The sequence below is a fragment of the Cyrtonyx montezumae genome, unplaced genomic scaffold (genome assembly GCF_038088225.1).
Source record: "Cyrtonyx montezumae isolate F1298 unplaced genomic scaffold, pur_monq_1.0 scaffold_22, whole genome shotgun sequence".
Lineage (NCBI taxonomy): Eukaryota > Metazoa > Chordata > Aves > Galliformes > Odontophoridae > Cyrtonyx > Cyrtonyx montezumae.
Genome location: NW_027071959.1, coordinates 4,523,574 through 4,543,482, shown reverse-complemented (window position 1 = coordinate 4,543,482; position 19,909 = coordinate 4,523,574). Strand labels below are relative to the sequence as shown.

General features: G+C 53.3%; 1 protein-coding gene across 4 annotated transcripts in view; it reads right to left on the bottom strand.

Annotated features, from left to right (window-relative positions):
- The window catches only part of LOC136049948 (opioid-binding protein/cell adhesion molecule homolog), a 246,962-nt gene that overhangs the window by 73,673 nt on the left and 153,380 nt on the right, over positions 1 to 19,909 (bottom strand). For 2 of the 4 annotated variants that reach the window (XM_065738520.1, XM_065738523.1), the window contains exon 1: positions 10,542 to 10,800. In XM_065738520.1, the coding sequence (XP_065594592.1) occupies positions 10,542 to 10,708 (167 nt within the window). In that variant the 5' untranslated portion in view covers positions 10,709 to 10,800. Of the gene's footprint in view, positions 1 to 10,541; positions 10,801 to 19,909 lie in introns of those variants that run through there. The other 2 variants (XM_065738522.1, XM_065738521.1) reach the window with 2 other exon arrangements.

Here is a 19,909-nt window from a genome sequence, read left to right as displayed (position 1 = left end):
TTTATACATTCTACAATGATTTCCAGAGCAAACAGAGGGATGTGCACACCCTATAACTGCACACCTGCACATCACTTGTCCCGGCCTCGGGACAACGCCGCTGTAAATGGTGACGACCCCTCACTCAGCACTACAACCAAACGCCCGCTCAGTAGCAAAAATTACTTAAAATGCATACCTACATTGGGAAATTATTCAGTAAACTCTAATTACTTATCAAAAGCCACGACGATATTTTTAAGGAGAGGGAGTGCCCATAAATACAGAGCCATAAATAAACCGCTACTCGGTAGCACAAATTAATTTGTATTTAATTGCTAGAAATTGCCATCAATTACCAAACATTCCTTGCAGAATAGGCAAATTCTTCTAGGAACAATTTCAATTGCTAATTGGAAGTCATTTTTATTTTTCCCCTTTCTTTCTCATCTCCCAGCTCCCGCAGGGTGAGCACCCATCCCTCTCCTCACTCCGCAGGATCTGGGTTTCTGGGTGGGGGGCTGAGAAAGATTTGTGACTTACAACCAAAGATCCACTCCTGAGATCTGGAAGCTGCACATCCAATATCACCACGCACTCAAGGAGAGGAACACCTCCCAGGGAGCGTTCATCTCACTTGTATGCAGACAGAGCAGCTCAGCTAAAGCAAAGCGATGCAGACTCCACGGGGAGCATCCCCAACCCCAACCTGTGCTGTATTGCTCCTCTCCAGGCACTGACCCTGCCCTCTGTCAGAGGTTGCCCGTGCATATGCCGTGCAGCAGGAGACAGCACGCCAAGCAGCCCCGGCATCGCTTCTGATTCATTTTCTGGTGTTTTCTGCTTTGCTGTTGGCATAACATCCTATCAGCACAGTTAATTACATCCACGCTGAGTGTGAAGGGCAGGCTGATTCCCAGAAAGAGCCGCAGGCCATGCAATCCATCCCGCTGCTCTCACAAAACAACCTCCACATTTGCTGACAAACTGCAGCACAGCACTCCCCGCACGAACCAGCCCTATGGGGGCTCTTCCACTCACCCCCAGGTGTCAGCTGGGGCTGCTCCCACCCCACACTCAGCATCACCAGTGGGAAACAAGCCAACGCTGCAGCATCCACCCTCGTCACCAAAACGGGCAGCAGGGATACCCTAAAAGCGATCACCCTAGCATGCGGGATGGAAAAGGAGAGGGGGACGAGTCAGATTGTCACTCTGCATTTGTGAATCTCCCAGCACAAGGCAGTCTGACAGCTCCCTGAGGGTCCTACAGAATCAAGGAATGACGGAAGCGTTAAGGTTGGAACAGACCTCAAGATCACCAAGTCCAACCATCAACCCACCCCCAGCTGGACTGACTGACCACGTCCCAGATGGAACCACGGAGTTGTTAAGGTTGGAAAAGACCACCAAGGTCACCAAGTCTAACCCAACCCCATCCCGCCCGTGCCCAAAGACCACGTCCCTCAGTGCCACACTGACATCTACAGACACACCTGGGGCAGAGGCAGGACGTGGCCTTCAGCCTGCGGGGTGACCCGAGCCCTTTGTGAGCACGGAGCCGTGTGACACCCGTGACGAGCGGAGCAAAAACACGCGCATCTCCGCTCACCAGAACAGGCCTTCTGTGTCTAATCCATCATATTTGATGCAGATCTCTTACCCTGAAGTGTTGTCAATGAGGATTTAATTTAGTGCTAATTAGACAAATATTGCATGTTAAACACCCATTGATTATTAAGAAACAGTGAGCACGGTTGAGCTCTGCAGCGTGCGGCAGACACGCTGTATTATATCTGGGATGAGGCTGGTAAATGTCTTGCTGTTTCTAATCATCAGCTAGTAATTAATGTCCAATAACTTGTAACTTGGTTTATCATTATAGATTTAGGAAGCCAGCAATGGTACTGTATGCTAATTAAACATCAATTGATTATTTAAGGCATATAAAGATTTAACAGCTAGGTGATAGATAGACAGAGTTGTTAAACTTTAATAACCATCACACATTCTCTTGTACTATTAACTTGGTGCTTAATGACAAAGAGTCCTGCTCTTGAAGATAACTTTTGGGTGTGAGCTGCAGAGGCTCTGAGAGGACCTGAGTCCTCTGCGACGGAGGACAGGAACAGAAATCAGGGCACTGGGAGTCCTCGCTGTGCTGTCATGGATGTCAGCCCTGGGGTAGAGAGGTGGGCTGCTCAAGGGACCCACCAGCATCCCACCTAATGCAGGAAAATGGATCAGAACAGACACGCACGGGCTGAAGGCTGCAGTGATCCCCATGAAAGAGAACACATGGCAGGGATTGTAAGTGCTGGCAGCACTGCAGGAGCCCACCAAGCCCTGTGCCCACTCCCCAGCCCTGCGCCCTCCAGGGGGGTGCTGACCCAGAGCAGTTTGTTGGGGGGATCACAGGACCATGCTCCCAAAGCGTGGGAGGAGGAGGAAGATGAGAGGCTGAAGCCTGCGTATGAAATGGGAAAGATAAATGGCTTTTGAAGGGAAATAACCCGCCGGACTCGATGGGTTTGGCAGCACCCCACCAAGTGCAGTGTCAGTCTTGAAAAACCACAGCAGCACGGGTTTCAAAAAGCAAGAGGGAGCGTGGGGCTCAGAGCTCAGCCCCAGCAGGACCCTGCAGCCAGGGCTGGGCCACCCGCACGGGTCCCAACAAAATAAAGGTTTGAGGGGAGAGCCAGCATCGTGGACCTGACCTCAGGCTGCCACCTCCAGAAGGGGACAGGGCCACAGCATAACCTCCAGTGGGAACGGCTGTAAATCCATCCTGCAGTGGGTTGGAGGGAAGGAAAAGCAAGCCGATCTTCCAGTGAGTGCCCCTCTCTGGACATCCCCACGTGGGACACCGTGGGATGGAGCATCACACTGAGCACAGAAAGCAGAGGAGCAGGGTCAGAGAAACACCCCAACGAGTTACCCACACTGCAGCAGGCAGCAACGAGGGACATCAGGTGCAATGAGGCAAAGCAGGGAGGTGTCGTGGCACATAAAGGATCCTTCAGGTAGGAGACAAAACCAGCTTTGGAAATCTCGCGGAAGTGAGTTTAAAGTCTCTGGAGGATATCAATTGAGAGTCTGTCACTTGGTGTCAGGATAACTTCCCGGACAGCTCTCGGAGCTTGTTAAGCTCCCGCTTGGGCTGCATTTGAGCTCTGTTGGCAGCGCTGTCTGCTGGCACAAATGTTGAAATTAGAGATGAGAAAGGCCCATGGGTGCCTCCTGCCTCAAAGCAGGGTGTGAAGGTAAGTGACGCATCAGCACTGGGACTTCAGCTCAGCATCTCCCCAAAGCAAGGGTGTGCTGGCACCTCTGGGACGAGCAGGGTGCCAAGCAGTGCCTGCTGTGTGCAGGTGGGTGCACCAGCAGTGTCTCAGCATCACTAACCATGCTCACAGGGAGAAACTCACCGCTTCCCCCATAGCAATCACTGCACCTGAAGCCCTGCAAGCCTCCTGCTGCTCTGCCAGCTCCAGGTCCCCAACTTTAATTAAGTCCAAACGGCCTCATTGCAGGAACATGGGAGTAGAGGGTGACTCAGGCAGGGATGGGACCAGCTGGCCTAATTACCATACAGTTAAGAATATTAATTAAAACCAGCCCTCCCCCCAGTTATATATAATAATCCTAATAAAAAGAAAAATCCAAACTAATCAATTCCACTTAGAAGGATATATTGGAATAAGGAGTGATAGAGGGGAGGGTGACAGAGGGAGAGATCAGATGCGACACGAATGCTAATAGCTTCCCAACATAGCACTGCTGCAGCAGCCCCAGGCTTGGCTGCTTCCAACAGTTACTTCAAGTCTCCTTGGAAATGGGCTTAATCTTTCCCTCTACCTGCTGCTGCATCAGAGCAACTCCTGCGAGTGCACAAAGGACCTTAAATCTCTGCTTTAACTGCCTTGATTGAATTAAATGCAACCACGCCGTAAAGCAGCCTCTTCATTTAAGGCACAAGCATGGAGGCTTTCTCCTCTGCTCACGGCTCTCTCCCTCTTTCTGAAATGATGAGTTGCTCGCGGGTTATGCTCTTTTTAGAAAAAAAAAAAAGGAAGAAAGAAAAGTCATCTGATAAAGTGGGTTATAAAACTGGTGGTAGTAATAAAGGCAGAGCAAGGAGTCTGATGCAGAGCCAGGCGGGGAGGCAGAAAGTGCTGTAGGGACACAATATCTGAACTGTGATTAATATGTGACCGTGGGTGACTGGGAGGGAGTGGGGCACGGGGACACGAGGAGCAGTGAGAGGGGACCTCGCGGGGTGGAGGAATGGAGGGTGATGGTGGGGGTCCCCCAGTGTCACAGATGAGGGAGGAGTGGGGCCTATGGGTGGTGCAGGGACTGAGCATCAGCAGTGGCTCAGCCCCCAGGATGCACATCTCCCTGCTGAGCCACCCCACAGCTCCATATCCAACTGCTCATCCTCCCCCAGGGTACCCAGGGATGCCCTGCTGCTCCCTGCCCCCCTGCCCACCAGAATCATGTCCCTCATCCAGGGCACAGACATGGCTATCGGCTCCTTTTTACGAGCCTTCATTGTTATTACCACCTATTTCTTTTTACATTCCTGCCAAAATACCAAACATTAATCTCCCTCGCTCCCTGCAGGCAAAACATGGGTAATTGGATTTATATGGGTTAGAAATTTGTTAGATTATATATATATATATATATATACATACACACACATGCACGCGTAGCAAACATAAATAAATAGGAGGTGGGGAGCTGTGCCCAGTGATGTGTCCCAGGCCCCACGACCAGCAGCATTCAGCCAAAGCCCGTTCATCTCCGGGATCACAGCTCCCTGCACCGTGCTGCCAGCTGCCTCTGATTTAGGAACTCATCCCTCAGCACTGCACTCCAGCTCCCCGATGGGAGTCACTGGCCATGATTTTTGCTTCCATTCTTTCTGTTTTTTCCCTTCCTCCCCCTCCTCAGAATCACAGAATCTTCTGAATTGGAAAGGACCGTTAAAGGTCATCGAGTCCAACCTCCTTCCTCCTCTTTCCTTTCTTGCCTTTTCTCTTTTTCCACTCCTAACTTTTCCCTGTCTTGTGCTTTTACCTCCATCCTTCTCCAGCTAGAGCCAGCAGGTGACGACACACACACCAGGACAAGAAAAGCCAACACAACCACAACCCCCCAAGGCCTGGCAGCCCCTCACTCTGCACCAGCTCCTTGTTTCTCTGCTCTGAACTCCTCCTGCACCGGCTGCCAGCAAAATCCCCCATCACTGACCCCATCCCACCCCACACAGCTGCTGTTTTCCTCCTCCTCGTGGTGAAGCAGGCTTTGAGACCCGCTTGCATCCTGAGAAACGAGCCCATCAGCGAGTACAGCCATGGAAATAACTCATTTTAAGCAAATCTCAGGAAATATTCATAAGAAAACACAAGCACAATATATGTGAGGCTTTGCACTGAATGTCTGACCTTGAAGGGTTCTGTCTGTCAGGGAAGACAAGACACATGGAGGCGAACCAGCAGTAAACAACCCATTACAGGCTACGAATCGCTGGCAGGGGCTGTGGGGGAATTATTTTTCTCATTAATAAAAAAAAAAAAGAAGAAGAAGAAGAAGAAGAAGGAAAAAACCAGAACATCAGAACCCTCAAAGGCTGCTCGCAAGGACGGAAGGAGAAGTGATAGTCACCGCATCAGATATTCCTTATGAACTGCCTGCTCGGCTGCGGTATCTAAAGATTATCACTTAACACAATATGTCCAGCTGTTGTAAAGAGCATCCACGTTTCAGGGCTGAGAAATGGAAGGCTCTGCGTGGAGGAGGCAGCCGAGGGAGCACAAGAAGTCTTTGAGAAGCAGGGACGTGCCAGCCAGCCGCTGTGCCCCGGTTGATCGTGCCACGTTAACTCCTAATCCCCCTCCAGAAACAAAGGCTGGCACTCCTGGAGCAGCACGCTGATCCAGGGAAGGATGGCTATTACTGCTCAGCAGCCAGGGGAGTTTATTATGCTTGCAAAAAGATCGCGTGTACGCTATAGTGAACGGATTACCAACAGTTCAGTCTCATCCCCCGGAGCTGAATATCGCCGCTTGTCGCTATTTCTGGCTAGCAGAGCTCAACAACTGAGCGTGGAGGTTGGCTTCTCACTAGGCAGGGGGACTTGTGTCCTGGCCTTGGAGGTGACAGCAAGTGACATCTCTGCCTCTCGGCACTCAGCATTGTGCAAAACGTGCTCTTCTGGTTGCAGTGTGCAACCAGCAAGGCTCCAGCTCTCCACATGGACCGCAAAACGTAGAGCACTGCCACTTGAGATGGCATCTGCAGACTGGGCCTCCAACATCTGCACCCTCTGCAAAGGGCTGGCCAGGATGGGGCCCTCCCAACACCCTTCAGCAGCAGCAGCATTACAGTGAAATTAGCGGGCACTGTAATTATAACTATCGGGAGCAGATAAGACAAGTTAAATACCAGCTACCTGGGGAGAAATTATTATGCCAGCCAGGAGGATCCAAATGCCAGAATCCGTGGCTGTAATTTCAGTGAGTCGCCAATTACAGCTCCTACATGTGGAGAGCTCTACCTTGGAAACGGCAGGTATATATTTAGCTGCTCCAGAAAACTTTTGGGGGAGGAGGGGGAGGAAGGGGGCAGCGATGGAGCAAGTCCTCGCTAATCTGCTCCACGCTAATCCCTGTGCTTGGAGCATCTGCACACAAAAAGCAGGAGCCTCTTCCCACTTCTCAGCACGGATTTAACAGCGGAGACGTGTCTGCGTTAATGCCTCTGTTCTCTGTCGGGCACCACGGCTGCACGGAGAGCATCACCTCCCCCATTACCAGGGAGGGAAACTGAGGGCTGGCAGTGGTGTGACCAAACCTATGTGTGAGGGCAGTGGGGAAAGCTGAGCTGAGCTGCTGACTTCCCAGACCTACACCCACAGCCCACGGTCCCGCTGCCTGCTCCTCCTGGCTGCATTTTGCTGGGGTAGTATTTTGCTGCTGACTGCAGTAGATGGTTACCAAAAAAAAAACCAAGATAAAAATTAAAAAAAAAAAAAAATACAGCAGCAGCAGCATTGTCAGAAATAATTAAAACTATAATTGCAAAAATAAATGGAGGAATGGCATCTCGTGATGTTTCATTCTGGCTTTTTCCGTTGTTGTTGCTTTTAATGGGAATTGCTCTCATCCTGGCTAATTGACAGAAGACAGCCAGCCGTGCAGGCTTCGGGCTGAGCCTGCAAAGCTACACGGTTCTTTTGGTCCTTTGAGTTGAGGAGAAATGGGGGAGGCCACAGTGAATGGAAAAGTGGAAAGGGCTCCATGGGAAAACACGCCTTCAAATAGATGGAAAAAGCATCTCCCTGTTCTGTGCCTTAATGGGAAGCCCAGGTGTAGACACCTGCTATTTCCTGCACAGTCAACACTGCTGAACAGTTTTCTCTTCTAATTGCCTCTGAGAAACAGCCACTGCTGCCTCCAACTCACAGGTGGGGAAACTGAGGCAGGGAGCAGCCAAGGACCCCCCCCCAGGTGTCAGCATCCCTGTAACGACAGCTGAGGACACAGCACAGTGCATCCCATCCGTCCCAGTGCTCCCTCCAGGCACTCACACACTGCCTCTGCCCTTACAAAAAAAAAAAAAAAAAGGAAAAAGGAAAAAAAAAAAGCACCAATATTTCTTAAATACAGATAAAACTATAAAGCCTTGAAATTTTGAGCAGCTGTTGTTTTACGTCTTTATGAACTGTACTGATGCCTGTTATAAAAGGTCGATTTGCTGGCAGCACCAGCAATACGACCCAATTTACTACATATCCCTGCTTTTACACCACTTGAATATTTGCCACTGCAGCAGCACTGCCTGCAGTTCAACCCCGGATCGCTGCTGCAAAGAAGATGCTACAAAGTGGGATAAAACACACAGCAAGGCTTGGGGCCAGGCTCATCCTCCTGTCATCCCAAGGGAACCACGTGCTCACGGGGCACGCTGAGGCTCTGCTCCCCAAAAGCAGAATTTCATCCCTCCACACCGAATGCCAGCCAGGGAACTCATCTGCATCCTTCCCCTGCCTCCCTCGCTGCCATCCGTGTGCTTGCTGTTCCCCCAAACTGGTGCACAGCTTGGGTTGCTGCTGCCATCCCAACACCTGCACTGCTTCACAGCGGGCTCTGTATTTCAGAGTCAGAGAGCAGGAAGCTTGATTTTACTTTTAATAGCACACAGAGAATTTGCAAACTGCCGCCGGGTCCCTGGAGAGGAAAGGTGCATGACTATTACGGGAATTGTTTGTTCTTACAATAAAAAGTAGTGAATTATCAACAATCTCTGCCTGTGGGGGAAGTGTTTGCTGCTGAGCTAAGATGACCCAGAAGTTGCCTGCAGATGGAGCCTTTGTTTCTGCAAGGATTATGCTGAGCATCCCTAAGAAAAAGGGTGGAGAAACAGAGAGGAGAGCACCCAAAATCCAGTGCAGGAAAACTACACTCAGACTGAAAAGCCTCCACTGCTAGCGAGCAGCTCTGCTCTTCCCCTCCACTCCTTTCTGCAACGCAATGTGGGTTTCAAGATCTCAGACAGCAAAGAGCTTCCATCAGCCCTACTGAAGCCAATGGGACTCAGAGGCTCAGCCTTCCTGATGCCCCTTCTGGTGTCTGTGTGGATGGATGTGGCCCCTCCAGATGTGGCAGGATGATGCTGTGACCTGGAGCTGTGGCTCTCAGCTGTCTCTGGTCCCAGAGCCAAGCAACGAGCTGAGACGAGGACAACAGGGCCTGCACTACGTGCCAGGAGCTGGCAGTGTGAGGGTCCCCATGCTGCACATTCACCAGCAGCCACCACCTCCTGTAAGGACCCAATGCCACTCTGAGGACCACGCAGTGACTTCTCCTTGACCAGAAAAGCTCCAGTACAACTCTTCCCACAGGACCCTCAGATGAGTTGCATGCTCCTTTGGCACACCTCCACCTCTCATCCTGTGCCTTCTGCCCCCAAATCATAGTGCTGGCAGCAGATGCATGGCTGCCTGCTGGGCCCAGGGCAGCTCCCTTTTCCTGCTTCTCTATGGGACAAATACACCCTTGCAATGCTCCTTCCCAATCCTTAGCTGCCCAGATTCTGCAGAGGATCAGCAGCAGGGAAATGGAAGGAGAGAAGGGGTGGGGAAGCATTGGGAAACAGCAGTGGAAGAAAAGATTGGGGGTCTGAGAGCAAAGTGGAGTGACTGCAGCAGGGAAAGCTAAACTTGAGGATAGAAAAGGAGGAGGTGAGAGCATGAGAAGATGCATCAGAGAGCATGAGCAGGAGTAGATGCTAGGAAGGGAAACAGGCACAGTAAGCACTTTTGGGGCAGGGGTCCCTCTAAGTTGCACTGGGGGCTGCAGAGTTCACAGGAAGGCTAAAGCCCCTCAGTCCAGGGCAGCCTCCTTCACTAACATCCCCTCTCACTGAAAGGAGGCCAGAAGCTTAAAATATATTAAAAAAAAAAAAAAAAAAAGAAATCCAAGTCGGCCCTCTGCTGGCAGCAGCCCTGGCCAGCACCGAGCCCAGCTGCCTTTGGCCCTGAGGAAGGGGCTCAGCCCCTGCAGTTCCCACTCCAAGCAAGCCCACGGGCACCGTGCCTGCTGCCTGCCAGCAGCATCACCTCTGGGATTATGCCACTGTATGGCACGATGACAAAGGTGACCCAATGGGCCCCCAGCCCCAGGCACAAAGCGCATCCCCTTCTCCAAGACCTCTCCGAGACCACACCATGAGGAGCACACCTGCCCCTGTGCCTCGAAGCAGAGCAGCCTCAAACAGCCCTGGCTTCACAGCTAACAGAGGACACGATGCTCTCAGCCTGCTCGTGGCTTTGGGAGCAGCTGCTCCCTGCTGCAGCCCCGGTACGACGGGTTTGAGCCAAGGGAGCACACACAGCATGACCTGCACAGCACAACCCAAAGCCCCGACACATGAGTGCTCTCTGCTCATCCACCCACACCATGTCTGCCCAGAGCCCACGTCCTACACAGCTGATGCACCACGTACACCTGTATCTGGCTCGGGGAATGAAAAGGGACGCTCTGCTGTGCTGTGCAACCTAGAAGTGGCCCATCTGCATCTAAGCCGCCTGCGTTTCTCCTCCAGCAACCCGCGTTAAGGTAAAGCATCCATCAGAATTCATAAGATGCACCCCTGGAGTAAAAGATTGATTTGATATTAACAGATTCGTGCGGAGACTATCAAGTGATCGAGGCACCGACACCTCGGAGGCATCGCAGCCCTGCAAACCGCCGGCACGGAGCGGACCCTCCTCCGCATGCAGACAACTTGCAGGCAGCGCTCAGCCGCCGTCTGCCACCTCAGCCCTCTGGCAGCACCACGTCTGGCACCCGGCAGCGGCTTCAGGGGGCCACGCACCTTCCCCAGGGTGCCTGCAAACTCACGAGCCGACCCCGGGACCGCTCGGCACACAGATCCCATTACGCACACTGGGATCTTGCTGCCCCACACCGAACCCATCGTGCAGACCGCAGCGCAACGAGACCCCCACCCAACTCCCCCCCACCCCTCCCCCCCCGAGGCAGCGGCTCCTACCTGAGCGTGGCACTCTCCCCTTGCCGCACAGTCACGTTGTCCATAGCTTTGGGGAAGGTGGCATCTCCGCTGCGCACGGGCACTCCTGCGGGCACAAGGAAGAGCAGCCTGAGACAGAGGACGACTAGGCACCTCCAGGGCAGGGCTAAGCACCCACCGACCCCCATCCTGGGCAGCAGGGACTTTTCCACCAGGCAAAAAACACACCCGACGAGGCCACCGGGAGCGAAAAGGGGGGAGAGGAGGGAGGGGGTGCGTGTGTGTGGGGACGGGGGGGAGCAAAACCACCGGGGCGGGCGCGGAGGAGAGTGATGCGGAGCTCCACGGAGATCAGGAGAGCCCCTGGAAAGGCAGCCTGCGAGCACTGAGCCTGCCGAGCAGCATCCGGAGGGAGTCCCCAGTATCCTCGGGTGAGGGAGGAGGACGGGAGGGCCGGGGGGAGGAGGAAGAGGAGGAGAGAAGGTGCGGAGCAAGAGATGAAGGTCACAGAGCCGTGTCTGCTCGAGACGCTACTTTAAGATTCAGTTGGGCACGCGCTGCGGAGAGCCAGCATCAAAAGTTTATAACCCAAGGAGGAAGCGTAAGTGTCTCTGGCAGGAAAGGGAGGGCGGCCATAAAAGCAGGCTGGGGGGGGGGAGCAGAGCGGGCTCGGAGTTGTGTCGCCGGCTGGCTGTTTTGCTTTTTAAAGCAAAGAGAGGGCAAAAGAAAACAGAGAAGAAAATACAAAATAAAAACCAAAAAGCCAAAGATCCCCAAATGCCGATTCTGTCGCAAGATCGAAACTTCCCCGCGGAGCTGCAGGAGATGTCCGGACGCGGCGCTCCTCGGTGCCGGGCAGCTGCAGTGGGGGATGCTCTCAGCTCAGGGCGGACGGCAGCATCCCAGCCCCGGCGCTGCAGCTGCCCGGGAGCATCCCTGCGCGGCACGCAGGCTGACTGCCCGGGGTTGTCATGGCAGCGGCTCCATCACTGACCGGCACTTTGGCTCCCGCACGCTCACGGCACCGCACGGCAGCGAAGGACGCCCGCTCGCAGCCCCGCGTTAACCCTCGCAGCCCCTCGCTGCAGAGGGGGCTTTAATCATGCAACACACGGCGCGCGCTCGCAGTGCAGCCCCCGAGGAGAGGCGGGATGCCGGCAGCCCTGCCCACCCGGCCACACCTCGCTGCTTCTTTCCCTGCATCCACCTGTTGATGCTTCGCCCGATGCACACGGAGAGGGGATTGCGTTCTGCACCGTGTCTGTGCAGCAGAAGGGGTGGGCTGGAGGGATGCTCGTGGCTAGGGCAGTGGGATGTGGAGTCCTCTCACCACATGTGCCCCGTAAAGGATGGTGTAGGATACAAAGGAGCTCCGGGGCATCCCGTGCTGTCCTCAACGCCTGCTCTGCCCTGACACTGCAGTAGGAAGCTCTTGGGTTCGCTGCTCCCACCAGAGCAGCCCCGAAATCAGCAACAGATAAATGCCCTGTCGTTCAGAGACAACCCCAGCCCTCCATTCAGCTGCTCCGAGAGCAAATGGGCGCACCAAGACCTCATGGACCACCCAGACACATCTCTGTGCTGACAGATAAGACTCAGTGCCACGCTGCCATCTCCCCACACTGGGCTGTATAGCTCCTAATGCCCACAGCAACAGGACAGTTTGGGTGCCGACCCCCAAAGGGCATCTTCTGCTGAAAGTCTCCTTGGGAAGGGGTTAGAGAGAGAATGGAAGGGCCTGTGAAAGGGTTTTCACTAATCTGTGGCTCCAGCCTAGTCCTGAGACCCACACATGGCTACTAACACCGATGGAGATCTGCAAAGGTTTTGCACTGCCCCCGAGGCTGATGCTGAGCCAGTGGCAGTGAGATGCAGTGACCCTAAATACATCCCTAGCCACAGGCTGGTGCTGCAGAGCTGCGCGCTGCCTCCCAGCACTAGCTATGGCTGCAGGCACCAGAGGGATGCTCACTGCAGCTTGGATAAATAGGGCAGTGAGAGAAGCACAGAGACCGAGCAGGGCTGAGTTTGCCATTGGAAAGTTAGCTTAACCCTGAACACACAGCCAGCAGCAAGCATCCTCCGGAGGGGGGGTGGGGGGAAGAGAAAGATGGGGATGAAGGACACCCCATCTCCTGCCCTATCTATTCACACTCAGAAAGAGGAAGCAAAGCTGCTCACATGGAAGGAGCAGCAGAGGGAAAGGAGTCAGCACAAACCCACTGCAGCTCCCCACCCATCAGAGGGCCCGACTCCAAGCACTGCTGAGCCTCCTCCAGCACTGGGAGCAGCTCCAGGGGCAGGATGCTGCAAGGGCCAGATGCTCTGCTGGGGAAAATGTTGTTTATCCCCTGGGACAGGAAGCTGTAGGCGAGGAGTGCGCGTAGCAGCGAGCCTGCCAGAGACAGTGCAATTCAGGAAAGGGGAGAGTGAAAGGGGAAGAAGGCTGTCTGCCTCAGAATGAGACTCGGAGGAGGCTGGAGAGACGTGCCTACATGAACAGATGCATAGGTAGGGCATAAATGGACAGATGGATAGCTGAAGTGGCTGCTGCAGACAGCTGGGCACAGGTGAGCATATATGGGGCATTGGGGAGGGGAAAGAGGGGGCTGGAAAGGGAGTGCTCTGCATATTTATGTAACAGAAACCTATCTAACTGAGTACGGACCCAACAGCCTGGAACAGCTCTGCAGGAGGCTGCAGGCAACACGCCTCAACCACGCTCACCCCTGAGGCCACTCTGGGCTGAGATACAAGGAGGAAAGCAATGTTTCATTGCATCCAAGCTCCCCCACCCCTCAGTAGCCCCAGCGATGATGCTTGTGCCTGGGAAAGGAAAAAGCAGCAGCAACGGGTGATGGATGAGACAGAAACACCTGCACACTTCTCTGGGTAACAAGGGAGTGACATCCCACTCCCAGCTGGGCACCATCACAGTCCCTGTGCTGCTTTGCTATGCATCCTCCCCCCCAGAGCAGGTCCCACTGAGGGACCTCGTGGTGATGCTCTGTGCCACGAGCACCACCCCAAAGCAACGCAAACAGCTGGAGCCACCTCTCCTGCCCCATCTCCTGGGCCACCCCATCACTGTGATCACTGCTGAATGAGGGGAGCTGGCATGTGGGGGTGAAAAGAGCAAGGGAGAGAAAGCTCAAAATCCAGCAGGCTGCAAAAACGCAATCCTGACACCGAGTGAGAAGGCAGGAAAGCAGAGCTGGTCTGTGCCTAGACATCTGCAGACGGTGGGACGTATGGGGTGCTCTGCAGGTGGCCTCAGCTCAGGTCCATGTCTAATAATACCGCGCAGCTGAGAGGACTTGGAGGCTGGCACGAGCCCTGGGGGCAGCAGGCATATGGCAGCGGAGGATGCTGCTCCTCACGGTGACGTTAACAAGCCCTGACCTTCTCTCATCATCCCAGAGGCTCAGAAAGAAACCGAGACTGCAAGGACAAGTCCCTCCACCTCCCTCGCTGCCTTCGCAGCCGGTTGTCAATCTCCACTTTTATTAGTGGCGCAGTTTGGCCTCTATCTCCCTTGGAGATTTCTCCCTCGTTGCTCTAATCAGGAGCTTGCAAATGTCAAGAGTACAGGCCTGGAAGTAATTAGTGAAGGACCGGAGCCCGGGGGCCATGAGCCGCTCAGCGGCAGTGCTGCTCCACACCGGGGAGCAGTCCAAGGGCTCTGGGACCCACTCACTGACTTTCTTCTCTAACCTCACGTTATTTTCCCCCTGCTGCAACAGAGGGAAGCACAGAGTGCTGCGTGTGCAGCAGGGAGGGAGCAGAGCTTCCCTGACAATGCAGCAAAGGGTGGGGTGGGGTTGGCCACCAAGTGTCTCCTCCTTGCTTGCAGGCACTGCTTCACCCAGGGGCCAGAAGATCTCCAAGGATTATTGCTAACCCCCTGCAGGTATTAACAACCCACGGCCTTCCCAGGAGCACAACTCATGGGCTTCCCCTATCCCAACGTGGACACAACATCCTATCCTTGGCACAAAGGCAGCACCCCACCTCGGACAGCAACTCCTGCCCATGCTGGGCGCAGCCGAAGAAAAAAAGCAGAGAAAACCACAGATCTTCCTGGGCAACAGCTTCCTCTGTGCTGCTCCAGGCTGCAGTGTGAGCCTCATGCACGAGGGAATGGGTTAATGCTTCACCCACACAAGCAGCTGGGAGCCCTGGGAGGAGGGCAGGATGCTGTGTGCTTAATCAAAGCACCAAGCCCTGCTCACAGGGGCTCACCCCGGTGCTGGGGGAAGCAGAAGTTCTCCAGCACTCCCTCTGGAAGTCCCGGAGCTTGTTCAAAGCAGCACTGCTCCAGTCCCTGCCCGCAGACAGCTGCTCGTTGCTGCTCAAAACCAGGCTCCTTTCATGTCTCACTCTGCTGGGGCATGGGAAATTCATAGGTTCATTAGGTTGGAAAGGACCTACAAGATCATCTAGTCCAACCATCCTCCTATCACCAACCCTACCCACTGAACTACTAAATCAAATCCCTTAGCACCTCATCTAAATGCTTCTTGAACAGCGCTAGGGATGGTGCCTCACCCACCTCCCTAGGCAGGCCATCCCAGTGCCTGACCACTCTTTCAGAGACAAAATGTTTCCTCAGGTCTCATCTAAATCTTCCCCAGTGCAACTTGTGGCCATTCCCTCTCGTCCTGTCATTATTTATCAGGGAGAAGAGGCCCATCCCCTCCTCACCACAACCCCCCTTCAGGAAGTGGTAGAGTGCAATAAGGTCTCCTCTGAGCCTCCTTTTCTCCAGACTAAACCATCCCAGCTCCCTCAGCCGCTCCTCATTGTGCTCCAGACCCCTCCCCAGTTTTGTTGCCCTTCTCTGAACACGCTCCAGGGCCTCAATGTCCTTCTTGTAGTGAGGGGCCCAAAACCGAACACAGTACTCGAGGTGCGGCCGTACCAGAGCTGAGTACAGGGGGATGATCACCTCCCTGCTCCTGCTGGCTACACTATTTCTAATCCAGGCCAGGATGCTGTTGGCCTTCTTGGCCACCTGAGCACACTGCCGGCTCATGTTGAGCCGAGCATCAACCAACACCCCCAGGTCCTTTTCCTCTCTACATTCTTCAAGCCATTCTGCCCCTATAGCATTGCATGGAGTTATTGTGGCCAAAGTGCAGGACCCGGCACTTGGTCTTATTGAACCTCATCCCATTGAGCTCAGCCCAGCTGTTCAGCCTATCCAGATCCCTCTGAAGGGCCTCCCTACCCTCAGGCAGTTTGACACATCCTTCCAACTTGGTGTCATCTGCAAACTTACTGAGGTACACTCAATTCCCTCATCTAGGTCATCAATAAAGATATTAAACAAGATGGGCCCCTTGGGGGACACCACTCGTAACAGGACGCCAGCTGGACTTAACTCCATTAACCACTACCCTCTAGGCACAGCCCTCCAGCCAGTTCTCCACCCAGAGAAGAGTGAACCTGTCCACACCACGGGCTGCCAGTTTCCTCAGGAGAATACTGTGGGAGACCGTGTCAAAGGCCTTGCTGAAGTCCAGGTAGACTACATCAACAGCCTTTCCCTCATCTACCTGTCTGGTCACCCAGTCATAGAAGGAGATGAGGTTGGACTTGTAGACCCATCTCTGCCCGCATTCTCCACCAATAATGGTCACGGTGTTATCCCAAGGGATACCGAGAAGGGAGAGAGGAGAGAAAAAAAGAAAGAAAAACCTGCGTCAGTGTCCACGCGGCCGCCGGAGCAGAGCCGCGCTCCGGGGGGAGGGGAAACAGCGGGAAGAGATGGGTCTACAAACAAAACAACGGCACGATCTGAGAAGAAACGGTAACTTTACTAAATCTAATAAAACTGAACAATTGAAAGAGAGATAAAATTTGCAAACCAAAAGCCGTGAGCTGACCTTACGGAGGAGCCGCAGGGGAAGCACACGTGCTGCAGCCCCACGCAGCCCAGAGGAGCGCGCCCAGGCAGAGCGCCGCCTGACTTCCGGTGCGGAGCTCCGCCCCTCAGCTGCTCCCACAGCATTAACTCCTTCACTGCTGCGTGGTGCTCTGATGTGGAACACCGGCATCAACGCCACAAAACCACAACGTTAATTTCTCATCTCGGCCACACCGGCTGGCCACAGCACACAGCACGCAGCTCACCTCCACGGCAGATAGGCAGAGCTGCACCTCGCTGGCACCCCACAACACACGGGTGGCACCTGGGTGCGGGGCTATATTCTTAACCGCAGCCTTGCTGTACTATTGTCCCCATCTCCCTTCCTCCCACCTCCTCTTTCTCTCCCTCCTTCTCTCCATCTGTCCTCACCCCCCTTTTCTTCCTCACCTTTTCTCCTGCACGCTTGCAGCTGCTAATTTTTACCCACTATATTTGGCAACTCAGCCCGACACCTCTTCCCCCACACCTCGCCCTGCTTCTTGCTTTTCCCATACTCCTATTTCTTCACCCCAAAGCGAGAGCACTCCGTACCTACTGCCTAGGAGAACCCAAGGGCAGGTGTGCTCACAGTGACAGCACCACCAGCATGAGCTAACTCCAAGCCCTGAATACACAGCATCCCTCTGCACTGCAAACAACACCAGTCAAGCTACTCTCTCCCTGTGGATAACACTCTTCCAGGATGAAAGCCATCCTGAAGCCATCCACAGCTGGACCAACGCTGCCCAGCTGCTCGCCCAGCAGCAGCTCTCCACGCCAAGAGCAAACCTCTCCTCCTCCCTCCACTCTATCGGGCAGGATTTATTTATTCCACTTAATTTTTCCAGTTGTTTTATCTTGTTTTTATCTTCGCCCTAAATCAGGATTTCTCCGCAAACCGAACTTTTATTTTCCGTGCTGTTACATTTAATGCATTTTATCGCATGAATTTAGCGAAGAAAAAAAAGCTGAGGTAATTGTGAACAAAAACGCAGCCTATTCTTCAAATTGATCGCTCTGCTCGAGCTCGGCGTGGCAGAAAATGCAAACTCCAGTCCTGCTGCTCGGTCACCCCATGGACCATGTGGAGCCCCATAGGAAAGGGTTCTGGTTTAGTGCACCCACACCGTGCCCCAAGGTGCTTAATGCTGGGAAAAAGCAATAGCAAAGCAGGGAGATCACCACCACCAGGTTTGCTCTTGTTTTAGCAGGGCATTGTGCAGACAGACCAGAGCACACCATCCCTCTGACACCATCCTCATGACCTACATGTAGGTACAGGGTTCCCCCCCCCCACATTGCCATGAGAAGATGTGCAGGCCCAGCCTGGGGCAGCACGCAGCCACGGCTGCAGCTCAGCAGGATGTGCAAACCAAGCTCCACTTCACACCGATGGTTTTAATGGGATTGCTTTACACTTAATACTCAGCGTGCAGCTCAAATCCCTGGATGAGGCAGGCATGTGGCACGCTTAGAGCAGAGGAAAACCTGACGACTTTCAGAAAGGAGGTCGTGAGGATGACACCCACCTCACAGAGCTGAAAGCAGCCCCCCCACCCTACCTTTACACCAAACAGTAAAGAAGAAAGCACTCTGAAAACACTCTGCACTGCTCAAGCAGTCCTCCAAGAGGCCGATAAACTCAGGTACAGCAGAACGGGGCTGAGCTGTAGTGACAAGCCTGAAACTCAAGCGCTGCATTTTTCCAGCAGCACTTCTGTCAACAGTCCAGGATTTTATTTTTCCTGGGGAGAGCAAAATGTTAAGATTTGCTTTGCAATGCCAAGATTCTTTGTTGCCATTACTGTTGGTATTTAGTGTGTTCGGGCAACTTTTCAGCTCCCATGGGGCTTTTTGTTGTTGTTGCTGGTTTTTTTCCCTAAGAGCTGTCTCTCAGGGGAAGGGAGATGTGGGCGATTACAGATGTGACATTTTGCTTCATTAACAAAACATTTCCGTACCAAAACACGTGAAAGTTTACCCCATTGCGTGGAGGATGTTGCTGTGAAGGAATCACAAAACAGAACAACAAAAACATTATTATTCCTCAGCAGCTTCTGCAAATATTATCATCTCTGCTTCACCCCATTACGGCGCTGCCAACCTTACCCCACCAACCCACCCCCTCTGCTTTGCACAACCCCTGCCAGCAACAGCTCTGCGTCCCTGAGGGTCAAAATCTGAAATCTCACACCATCTACAGCATCAGGAGACCCACAGGAAAGCAGTTTGGGGCCAAATCAGACCACTGCCAAAAGGAGAGGTTGGGAGAAAGGAGAAGAAAGTGTTAGGGAAAGAAAGCACAGAGCAGGACATGCAGGCAGGTGGCACTTGGATGAGTCCAACCCTGACAAGGGAGAGGGCAGGGAGCAGCAATTAAAGGCCCGCTTTGTTACCATCCCACAGATTCTTGCTTTTCCACACTGGAGATGCCCAGTGGATCCTGAATGTGTGGCATGTACCTGTGTGAGCATCTTGCCATGCCTTGGCCTGAAGTTCTCAGCTATCCCCACCAGCCCGAAGCAGCAGGGACTCTCCTTCCACCTCCCAGCAGCACTACGAGGCTCATTTTATAGATGCTCACAAAGCGTTTTGTGAGCTCTTAACTGAATGAATAAAAGAACAAATAAATAGATAGCGCACAGCCCTGTTTATCCTATTTCTAAATATGATGAAACTGCATAGCCTCCAGGCTTATTTACAAAATACAGAGACACATAAATGATCAGAGCACAGCCGTGCCACCTACGCTTGATGCTGTAATAGGGAACACGAGGCTTTGGCTGCCCTGGGAGCTCAGAAACAATGCCCCCAGCACACATACGGAAGGCCAAAGAAAGAAAATCAAATCTACCCACTCTCCTCAGCATACACTGCTATTTTTCACACCCAGGAGACACGAGGGCCACCCATCTCAACATTTGCAACCTCCTGCCCTGCTCAGAGGCAGGAGGAACAGGCAGCCCCCAGTCCTGGGCTGAGCAGAAAGTCCATACTATGCAGGCATGAGCATCTGCAAGCCCTGGTGCCCTGCATATCCACACATACATAGACCTATGGGTCTGTATCTACCCATGTATATGTACTTATTCTCCCTTCTTGCACGCTCCGCAGTGCTGCTGGGCTTGCTGCTCTGTTGCTAAAGGTCTGAGTGCTTACCCTCAGCTCTGAACCACCCCAGCCTGGCAGGCTGCAAGCTTCAGCAGAAATAAAATCTCTCCAGATTTTGAGTCTTTTTGCAGCCCGTGATTTTTTTTTTCATTATTATTATTGTTATTTTACTCTTTTTCCTCACCTTTGAAATTCTTCCAAGGGCTGAAGCACGGAGGGGAAAAAGAAACAACAAAGGAAGATTCGGTGAGGGAAGGATGTCAGCTCCTGCAAGGCCTGGAGAAGTTCCCTGGGAGCTTGATTGGAGTGGCTACCTGAGCCACAGCACCTGCTCCGTGCTCATGTTGCTGCTGATTTATTCCCAGTG